General features: G+C 51.2%; 5 protein-coding genes across 5 annotated transcripts; 1 reads left to right on the plus strand and 4 right to left on the minus strand.

Annotated features, from left to right (window-relative positions):
• Window positions 1-220: 220 nt before the first annotated feature.
• N7508_006987 (SDR family oxidoreductase) lies at window positions 221-1,339 on the minus strand (the record flags this gene model as incomplete). The annotated part of the gene is made up of 1 exon (XM_058465052.1): window positions 221-1,339. The coding sequence occupies one exon, from the start codon at window positions 1,337-1,339 to the stop codon at window positions 221-223; it is 1,119 nt and encodes a 372-aa protein (XP_058318905.1).
• Window positions 1,340-1,463: 124 nt separating this feature from the next.
• N7508_006988 (uncharacterized protein) lies at window positions 1,464-2,067 on the minus strand (the record flags this gene model as incomplete). Its single annotated transcript, XM_058465053.1, has 2 exons — window positions 1,464-1,700; window positions 1,735-2,067. The coding sequence occupies 2 exons, from the start codon at window positions 2,065-2,067 to the stop codon at window positions 1,464-1,466; spliced, it is 570 nt and encodes a 189-aa protein (XP_058318906.1).
• A 648-nt stretch (window positions 2,068-2,715) lies between these two features.
• On the minus strand, window positions 2,716-4,580 carry N7508_006989 (Sec1 family protein; the record flags this gene model as incomplete). The annotated part of the gene is made up of 3 exons (XM_058465054.1): window positions 2,716-3,354; window positions 3,402-4,427; window positions 4,476-4,580. The coding sequence occupies 3 exons, from the start codon at window positions 4,578-4,580 to the stop codon at window positions 2,716-2,718; spliced, it is 1,770 nt and encodes a 589-aa protein (XP_058318907.1).
• Window positions 4,581-4,826: 246 nt separating this feature from the next.
• N7508_006990 (lysophospholipid acyltransferase) lies at window positions 4,827-6,665 on the plus strand (the record flags this gene model as incomplete). Its single annotated transcript, XM_058465055.1, has 4 exons — window positions 4,827-4,848; window positions 4,905-4,949; window positions 5,010-6,128; window positions 6,181-6,665. The coding sequence occupies 4 exons, from the start codon at window positions 4,827-4,829 to the stop codon at window positions 6,663-6,665; spliced, it is 1,671 nt and encodes a 556-aa protein (XP_058318908.1).
• A 1,055-nt stretch (window positions 6,666-7,720) lies between these two features.
• Window positions 7,721-9,890, minus strand: N7508_006991 (putative serine-rich protein; the record flags this gene model as incomplete). The annotated part of the gene is made up of 2 exons (XM_058465056.1): window positions 7,721-7,759; window positions 7,809-9,890. The coding sequence occupies 2 exons, from the start codon at window positions 9,888-9,890 to the stop codon at window positions 7,721-7,723; spliced, it is 2,121 nt and encodes a 706-aa protein (XP_058318909.1).
• Window positions 9,891-10,153: the final 263 nt, after the last annotated feature.

Below are 10,153 nucleotides of genomic sequence, written 5' to 3' on the forward strand. Positions count from 1 at the left end.
TGCTCTTGATGCCGTCAGTGTTCGCTTGGGCATGGTGAAATTGGGGTTTGAGGATATATATGACTTTTGCAAGAAATCAAAAGGGTTGATAGGCTTGTCAATATAGCTCTCTCGAGCACTTCCGATTTTTGTAATTCGCATAAACGTAGAGTAATCGGACGTCATTCAGATATTTAGCAATTCGGGTATCATATAAAACATTCAAACCATCAGCCACCACTCACTCAGCATCAGCTCCCTCGCCCAAAGAAGATCGATCCCTCGTAGGCTGCGTCTCCCCCAACGGGAAACTCAGATGCTTCCAATCCTCAATCTCCTCAATAATACACTTCAACCGATCCCGAATACTCTCCACAGCATACGTCCCCAGAATCAAGCGCAGCGGCGGATAAGCACAATGACCAAGCTGCCAAACCAAATGCGCGGCCTTGACTGCACTAGCAGGCTGCTTATCCCCAAGCCACATCAACATACGTCGAGCATGCGCCGCCGGCGACGTAGACGTATTATACGGCTCACTGGGCGGCTTGACCAAGAAATGGCCATACAAAGGCAGAGGCGAAGACAAATTATGCTCAGACGGATTAGCAGCCATAGCAGAAGGCGAGACCAAATCCCCGATATCATCACGACGCATATGTCCCGGCTCAACAAGCGTCCCCTTAATATTGAAGCTATCAACCTCATAAAGCATACTCTCCATCAAGCCCTCAACAGCATACTTGGACGCACAATACGGGCCCAACCCCGGAACACCAAGGGCACCACTAGTCGAACTGAAAATAAGATACCGCCCAGCCCGTCTCTGACGAAAATGCGGCAAAGACAACTGGATCATGTTCAGCGTCCCGGTGAAATTTGTCTCGAACTGGTTCCGGATATCGTATTCGTCTTGGTCCTCGCAGGCGCCGATGACGCCGTACCCGGAACAATTGGCGATGACATCGATGCGCCCGAAGCGCGCGATTGTCTGGTCGATGACGCGCTTGACGGTTTCGCGGGCGCGCACGTCGCAGAGGAGTCCCATGCAATTTTCGTGTTCGGATTCTAGCTCGCGCATTGCTTCTGGGCTGTTTTCGTAGGTGCGTCCTACTGCTGCTACTAGATCGTTGTGGGTGAGGGCTGTTTTAACCAGCGAGCGGCCCATGTGGCCTGTTGCGCCGAAGATCTGGGGTTGTGAGTGGAGGAAGCTTGGAAGGAGCTTGGTGGGGGGTGAGCTTACCAGCCATACGAGCGGTTTCGGGGGGTTCTGGGGGGTTGGAGGGTCGGTTGTTGAGGGGAGGTTGAGTGTTGGTTCGCGTGGTGCTGGCGAGGTGGTACCTCTTGGGGATGTATCCATTGTCTCTTGGAGAGGAAGAAGTTAAAGTCGAAGTCAAGAAATGGCAATGGGCTCTCCGCATTCTCCGAGACCCCACTTTTACATATCTCCGTTTGTGGCCATTCAAGTATGAAGTTATACCTATTTATCCTTCTAGCTTTTCGAGAGAATCACATAAAGAGATGCGCTCTGTAGCCTCCATCTTCGTCAATTGCTCAGCAACCAATCGCAAGTTTCCACTGCCAAATTTCTCAGCAAGAGCCAACAGCACCCGTCCATAAGCCCAACAGTCCGTAGCAACGCGCGCCCCCAAAAGACATATCAAAAGGAGATATTTCATGGCTTTCAAGAAGCGCATAGGCTTCCGGTGAGAGCTGTTCCTCTGTACATCCCCCAATTCTGCCAGTATCGATAACAATAGCCCGATTCTCGGCATCCAAAACGACATTCTCACGCTTCATGTCAAGATGGGCATGACCATTCTCATGCATTGGCTCCAAGGCCCTTCCAATCTGTACAGTCCATCTCATTGGCAAGTCAGCGTCAACTTCATCTCTATTCTCGCTGGTTTGTTGAAGAATTCCTCCGGGGTAATATTCAACAAGGAACCCGGTGACGACAGTTGGTCGTTTGGTGCACGGGTTTGGTTTGTATGGGTTCTCTGATATAACTAGGCCTGCGAGTTGTGCGATATTTGGGATTCCGCGGAATTTTCTCAGGACGTTGATTTCTTCCATCATGAATTCCATGTCTTGATGTTAACTTTGGTCTAGGGGTGGGTATATAGCCCGATTGGAATCTTCCATGATCTTATACTCCATTTGACAGGCGAGAGAGATGTAATAGTTCGTAGCTTCATGGTGCCCATCCCAGATGAGGATGGAGTTCTGGCTTTGTCTGGTTAAGCTCAAGCTCAGAGTGACTTTTGTCACTGTATCATCCAGAAGTGGAAGTTTGCTAAGATCGATCGCTTCGATGAATTGCCGGAACAAAGATCGCTCTTTCAAGCAGCCCAGGTGCCGGATTGTTTCTGGTAGAGACCAATCTACTGCGACTTGAAGCCACCATGAATGGCCATTGTGGAATATCAGGGTTTGTTCTGGATAGTTGCCATTGCAGCTTTGGAATAATTTGTATTCCACAGATGGGGAGATATTCGGCATTTTGAAACGATGATAGAGGAAGATGGGAAGTGGGATGTTTACAGTGCGATTGACTGCAGCAGGCCTTGCTTGTGACCAATTGGACGAATGTCCAAGTGTACTTCGATGATTCTAAGAACAGTGTGAAAGTATTAAGTTTAACAGAAGCGACTAAAGCCAACTGACATATGGTAGACCTACAGGGACTGAACTGATACATTCATATTCCATTACCATATACACCAGCTGAATCAATTATCGACCAACCTCCCGTCGCAGCCGACCTGCAGCTGTCGAGGGTTCCGGTTCCGGCCAGCTACCCACAGCATCATCAACCTCCTCTAGGAATGTTGTACTATTGTGAATAGAGGTGCCACCTAGGACAACACGCACTCCGGGGGAGCTTGCATTGACCTGGGCAACCATCTTGGCCTCCTCGTACGTGGCACCACCGACCATGAAAATAATAATATCTTGTGGCTTGTCTCTTGTGTGGCCACTGCCTTCCAAGAAGGGGTATTGTAGTTCCTTCAGTCGTCCTTTGATGAGATTTTGTAGGGTTACCTCCAGACGAGGTGAGTGCTGGGTGTAGACGTTCTCTACTCCCTTGAGACCCTTGAAGCGGTCTCTTGCACCGCCGAAGAAGGATGTTGATTCAAAGAGGTCTGAAAAGCCGCCTGCGACTGGTGGCGCTTGGAGGGAGTGGTGGTAGGTGAGGAGCTTGGGGATAATGGCCGCACGGTTGGCTGGGACATCACCCGCTGTGGTAAGGAGATCAAGGAGGATTGCGAGGGCATTGTTGGGTTGTTTCTCGTAGCGAAGTGCGTAGAGAGCCACCAGGCGCAGCTTACTGTCAGCTGGCACATTCGGTAACGGGATAATCCGTTGCAGTGACTACCAAACAGTGAGTATTAGAGTGAAACACAAGTCTTTGTACATACCTTGAGATCGTTGGAGTGGTTATCATTGCAAGCCAAGCTCTGTTCCAGCTCACTCACGTCGAGGAGGTTCTCTTCGCCAACGCGTCGACTAAGCTCACCCACCAGAGTAACATGCTTGCTCACATTACCCGAGAGCTTGCGGAACTCGGGGTAATCCTCCACAAAACGTTTCATATCCGCAATAGACTCAATATTCGCAGTGCTCTGCGTTTTGGTCTGGTATTGCTCCACATATTCTTTGATATTCTGCCCCAGATCACCGAAGTTCTGATACATATTCTTCTTAAAAAAGGGATCCTGGTCCTGAGCCAAGACAATCTCCTTGAGCTCTGGTCGGATCTCTGGCACATCCCGAAGATCCACGCGGCCATTATTGATGCCAAGCAATTCATGCACCATAGCTTGATATGTCCACTGGGTCAACAGCGGGGTGATGGGATCATCGCGGCGGTCAAGCACAAGTAAGATAGGCGGTGTATCCGTCCGGCGGAAATTAAACAGCTGTTCCTCCTGCGTGATGTGGTATCGGACCTCTGTCGCCAGCTTTCTGGCCAACAAACTGTTCTTCTCGTATCGGATGAGGGGATTCTTCTTCAACGAAAGCAGCAGGGCCAATACACCCTCGGTAGCTCTTTGTAGGGAATCAGGGTTCCACATATCGGGCGACTGGCTCCATATCCGGTTCAAGGGGAAGCCCAGACCTAAAGAACACAGATCCGGGTTGATGACCAGAAAGTCGGCGAACTGTTCCTGCACTGACTGGACGACTTCATGGCTGTCGGCTTCTGCGAGCCGCTCGAGGGAGGATTTGCGGATGATGTTGCTTAAGTAAATATAGTATTCGCCGTATTTAGGATCTCGAAGTTCGTCAATCAGAAACTGAATCGAGGTGGGTGATGGGCGCACGAAGCACAGACAGCGCAGGTGGCGCATCTTCTCGCGCGCGGCATTGTCCAGGCGATCGATGAGGTAGACCTCGTGATTAAGCAGGGCGGATTGGGTGATGGCAGTCGAGACGATGGGAACCTGTGACAATCAGCGATGAACAACAAGTATCAGCTGAGTAGATCCCACTGTCTCACTATCAAGAAGCAAGATCTTCATCTTGGAAGCTCCTGAGGACTCGCCCACGGTGACCATCTTGGAGATGTACCCCGAGGCGGCCGCGACGACATCCATGGTGGGCTGAGAAGAACTGCAAGCAGCTAGAATTCAGATGCCAGACCAAACAAATAACTGGTGAACAACAAAGTGACAAGAAAGCTGGTGAAGATGAGTTGAATGTGGAGATGGCGGGATTCGGGAAATCGTTGGGGACTTCCGCTTTCCACATGACGAAGCTCCTTTTGTCCTCCTTTTCTTGTTTTTCTCTCTCTTCTCATGCTCTGATCCCTCGCCTTTCTTCGTCTTCTCTATTAGGTCAACATGTTGCCCTATATAGACCAGAGTTCGTTCCCTGACAAGCTTCCTGACAAGCTCCCCGACTAACTCGACACCCCGCAGTATTCGAGCTGCCAGCTCGGCTCACTGGCGCATCAATTGATGAGCGTACGAACCTCCGTCTCCATAATCTCCGACCTTGTTAGCACTTTCTGACCACAGCTCCAGTCAAGCTGATCGGCTCGTTCCTCCTCTCCTATCCACTCGCCGCCCTGCTCAAGCGCATCCCCGATGGCCAGCCCTGGAAAAAGAATGCCTTCATCATCGGCGTGTCGTTGTTCTACCTGGTTGGCCTGTTCGACCTTTGGGACGGTCTGCGCACCTTGATGTACAGTGCTGCAGGCACATACGCGATCGCATACTACGTGGACGGATCTCTGATGCCCTGGATTGGGTTTACTTTCCTGATGGGCCATATGTCGGTCAACCACATCTCTCGCCAGATGATCGATGAAGCACACTCCGTTGATATTACCGGCGCGCAGATGGTTCTGGTCATGAAGCTCACTTCGTTCTGCTGGAATGTTCACGACGGTCGTCTGCCCCAGGCTCAGCTGTCAGATCCGCAGAAGTACTCTGCCATCACCAAGTTCCCCAGCATTGTGGACTACCTGGGCTATGTGATGTTCTTCCCCTCGCTCTTCGCCGGCCCGTCTTTCGAATATGTGGACTACCGCCGCTGGATCGACACCACACTGTTTGAAGTCCCGCCAGGAACTGACCCATCCAAAGTGCCACCTACCCGCAAGAAGCGCAAGATCCCTCGCAGTGGAACCCCTGCTGTCAAGAAGCTGGTTATTGGACTGGCTTGGATTCTTGCCTTCATCCAGCTTGGCGCGTACTTTACCACCGACTTTGTGCTTTCAGAGTCTTTCCTGCAGTACTCTTTCCTTCGTCGTGTGTTTACTGTCCACATGGTAGGCTTCACCGCGCGTCTGAAGTACTACGGCGTATGGTCTCTGACCGAGGGTGCCTGTATTCTGTCCGGCATGGGATACAACGGCTTCGACCAGACCACAGGCAAAGTCTTTTGGAACCGACTCGAAAACGTCGATCCATGGCGTCTGGAGACAGCACAAAACTCGCACGCCTACCTAGGCAGCTGGAACAAAAATACCAACCACTGGCTGCGCAACTACGTCTACCTCCGCGTGACCCCCAAGGGCAAGAAGCCCGGCTTCCGCGCCAGCCTGGCAACCTTTGCCACCAGTGCCCTCTGGCACGGCTTCTACCCAGGATACTACATGACTTTTGTCCTGGGATCATTCATCCAAACGGTAGCAAAGAGTACGTACCACCCCATCTCCAACTCGCACATAATAATAACTAACCAAACCAGACTTCCGCCGCTACGTCCGCCCCTTCTTCCTGACTCCAGATGGCTCAGCCCCAATGCCAAACAAGCGCTACTACGACATCCTCAGCTGGCTAGCAACCCAACTGACCCTCTCCTTCACCGTTCTCCCCTTCATCCTCCTCAGCTTCAACGACTCCATAACCGTCTGGTCAAGAGTCTACTTCTACGGCATCGCCAACACACTCTTCTCCCTAGTAGCCTTCGCCTCCTTCTCCCCATTGAGGAGTTACCTCGTCTCAAGCCTGAAGCGTCGCACCCGTCCACACGTCGGCCGAACCGTCAGCACGGACTCGGTTCGTCCGCCCGTATTGGGTCTGCCTAATGATCCGGAACGTGACTTGGATGAAGCGGTTCAGGAAATCAAAAATGAGATTGAGGCTAGGGGGAGACGCGGTAGTGTTGTTACCATGCCTACTGGTGAAGAATTGAAGGCTGCTGTTGAGGAGAAGATCGGGCGGAAGCTGTAGATTCTTTCCCGTCTGCTTGGAGGTAGATGGATTGATTTGGATTATTGGATAGATGGGAGTTGGATTAGAGTTGTTTTGCTGGATGGACTTGACTTGGGTGTCGTTTGAAAATAAGTGCGTTGGAGCGTTGAGCGTCGGACTTTCTTTGTATCTTTGCGTCTAGCTTTACCGTTAATAGCGATGGTGGTGACAATGGTGATGGGTGAATCAAGTTGATCTCATCTTTCGCAAGCAAATGTTAAAACAGTAGAGAGTGAGATATGTTACGAAGAAAGGCAATAACAGACTAGAATGGAGTAAACCTTAACAATATGAAAATAATCGATTGAGTGAATAAAATATGAAACCTCAAGGTATAACACCGGATGGATACTGAAGAGTAGGAGGTAAATAATGCAATAAAGGCACCGAGCAATGAGTCAATATCAATATCAATCAATCAACGATTCAATAAAATCAAAAAATAACAGGTCACAAAGAGTAAAGCATATGTCCAATACATGGACATCAGCGAAGCTTGATAGGCGCCATGCATACCGAAGAAGAGAATCCCAGAGATGTAAAAGCAGGTAGAAACAAATGGGGATATTATGTGCGTTGAATCGTGTCGTGGTCGTGTCAATGTGTGCAATGAAGGGAAAGTGAAGTGAAGTGAAAAGCAGGAAATCAACGGAAGAGGGCTATAAGAATAGATGAAGGGGTGTGAAGTGAAGTGATAGAACACTGCCAAAGCCGAAAAAGAAGAAAGAAAAGAAAAGGGTGTCTGTAGTATCAACGAACCGAAAACGATTAAAATCAAACAGGACATGGAAGAAAAGAAACCAGCCAAACGGGGATTGTTGGGAAGGGCTACAAGCCCAGGATGAAAGTGAATGTGAGTGAATGATTCAAATCACGGTGGAAAAAAAGAGAGAAAAGAAAAAGACGTCAGAAAGAAGGTTTTGAGAAAGCCACAAGAAAGCAAGTCCAAGTCATGAGAGCATGAAATGAGAGATGTCGAGTCGGGCACGACCATATCCCAGAGGGAGATACTGTCTGTCGTATAGAGCTTAACATTAGAAGCCCGTAGTAGTACCGATAACAGCAAGAGTGATCTGGGACAATTAGCACGACTTCAACGAACGAAGCAGATTGGACACTCACAATAATAACAATAACCACCACACCAAGCGAGATCATCCACCGATTAAGATTCCTCCACCAGCGCGCATTATCATGACGCCGCTGCTGGAGATTCATACACTGCGCCTCAAGCGCGGCCTCAACATCCGAGTCAGACTCATACTCCACCATCTCAGGGCCCATCTTCGGTTTCGGTGGGAGAGGGAGGACAGCAGCAATACACCAAGCCAGAGGGAAGATGAAGCCCAGACAGAACGAGTAGACCTGGACATTCCTCCGTCCCAAGAACGGTTCATTGCGTGAGTCCAGGGAGGGAGGTCTCCAGATGCTATTTGAATGTTGCAAGACCCGTCGGTCTGGGAAGAGATGTGGCGACCAGCTGTGATGGAGTCTGTAGCGTTGATTGACGAATTCGCCGTGCTCTGGTTCTGGAGATGGCACCCAGTGAGCGCGCGGGTCGCGAGGATCGCTTTCGATGCGGCGTTGCGGGATTGAATTAGCCGCGCGCTCTGGGGAGACAGGTCTTTCTCTTTCTGGGGATCTGGGTCTGGGGATGTTCAAGGGTGTTGGCATGAGGTTGAAGTTGAAGTTGCTGGAGTTGGATGTTCCGGGGCGAGTGGAGGATGGCCGACTCGCGTCGATCATTGACAGGGTTGAGTTCAGGCCCATTGGTTCGCGCAGGTAGTAAACCTTGGCCCAGGTTGGCAGGATATTGAGGATTGTACTGGATCCTGTGCCTGGACGTTGCAAGCTGCGGTTGCTATTACTTCGTTTTGAGCCAGAGGATAGGCTTTGGCTGAAGATTGGCCGCACTGGGAGGTTTGTCAGACTGTCTAAGCGCTCTTCGTCGCTGTCGTTGGAGGACTCCACGAGCCATACGGAGGAACGTGTATTCTCGCTCTTCAGCGCTGCTGCTGGCGGTGGCGATGGTTCAGCCATTTCTGAGTCTGAGGTGGTCTCCGCTTGCGCGGCGAGGTTGGTCAGTTCCTCCGCAGACCAAATTGAAGAGACAGTGGACAGGTGAGGATTCCATCGGCCAGAGGCTGGACCCGGCGTAAAGTCGCGCTCTGGTTTGACTGAACTGGCGGCGCGGGAGCTTGTTGACGATGGCGCGCGGATACGCGGGTATTGAATTGGAACGCCGTTGTCGATGGCTGCCTGCAGGTCAGATACTGAGCGGAGGCTGCGTGAGGACGAGGTCGCCGAGCGCGAGCGGCTGCCTGATGGTGCGCGCGATGTTGAACGGAAGGACGCCACGGATTGCCAAGGGGGACTGGACCGGAAGGATGGAGAGCGGTAGCTCAATTGCTCCGACGATGCTGTGTTGATCCAGGGAGCGGCGCCGGCGTGTCTCACCACGGTACCGCGGGAGTTGTACGAAGACAGCGAGTTGGTTCTGGGGTCTGACTCTGAGGATGCAGTGGCAGGACGGTGGAAATTCATGCTCGAGTTATCCAGCATTACAAAGTTAGGACTTGACGGAGCACCAATCTGCTCGAGATTCGGGCTGGAGTAGCCCATCGACTCCGCGGAGCCTTGCGAAGATTTTGGCGAAGTGGGTGGCTCCGAAAGGACTGCCTTGATAGTTGGCGTGGCTGTCGGCAGCACAATCATCTCATCGTCAGAATACTCTGGCTCCGAGCTGTCGGATCTCCAGTCCCGCGCTTTACCGGAACCAAGATCTGGCAAAGACGACTTGCTAGAAGATGGATCCTCATCCCACAGCTGCGGCGGCGAGTGGCCGGTATCCACAGTTGACGAAACATCCCAACTCTCCCCAATGGAATGATCGCGCGGGCTGTGGGGGCTGTTGGGGGCGGTGCTCTGACTGAAGGATGGTGAAGAATACGCAGACGTGGAGGGTCCTAGGTGGTGATCTGAATAACTAAACCCAGTGTCTGAGATGTACTCTTGCTGTCCTTTGCCGGGCATGGGCAGCAGAATCTGCTCCGGCTTGGTCGGGAATGGCGTCGTGGTATACATGTCGACATCTTCCTGGTCCGACACCATGCGCAACGACCGATTTGGTGATCTTTCATTGTTGTGAGCTGAACTGCGTTCTTGCAATGCCCTCCGCACGCGCGAGGTCCGGGGATAAGACATGGTCGTCGACAACTTACGGCATTGAACAAGGCAGTCAACAGGAAATGAGCTTGCTAATAGGTAAACAAAACCAAAAGAATGACGGGGTTGTTGACGTTTTCCTAGATTGGAAGATAGAATCGAATGGTCCGATGTAAGGAATGTACAACCCAGGAGTCGAGATCGAGGGTCTATAGGCCGAAATTCATCAAAAAAAAAAAAAGAGCGTGGGGACGTGCAGTCGTCAAGGTCGAATTAGTTCGTTTCAGACATCGAAAACCATT

The sequence above is a fragment of the Penicillium antarcticum genome (genome assembly GCF_028974205.1).
Source record: "Penicillium antarcticum strain IBT 31339 chromosome Unknown utg000006l_segment0_segment0, whole genome shotgun sequence".
Classification (NCBI taxonomy): domain Eukaryota; kingdom Fungi; phylum Ascomycota; class Eurotiomycetes; order Eurotiales; family Aspergillaceae; genus Penicillium; species Penicillium antarcticum.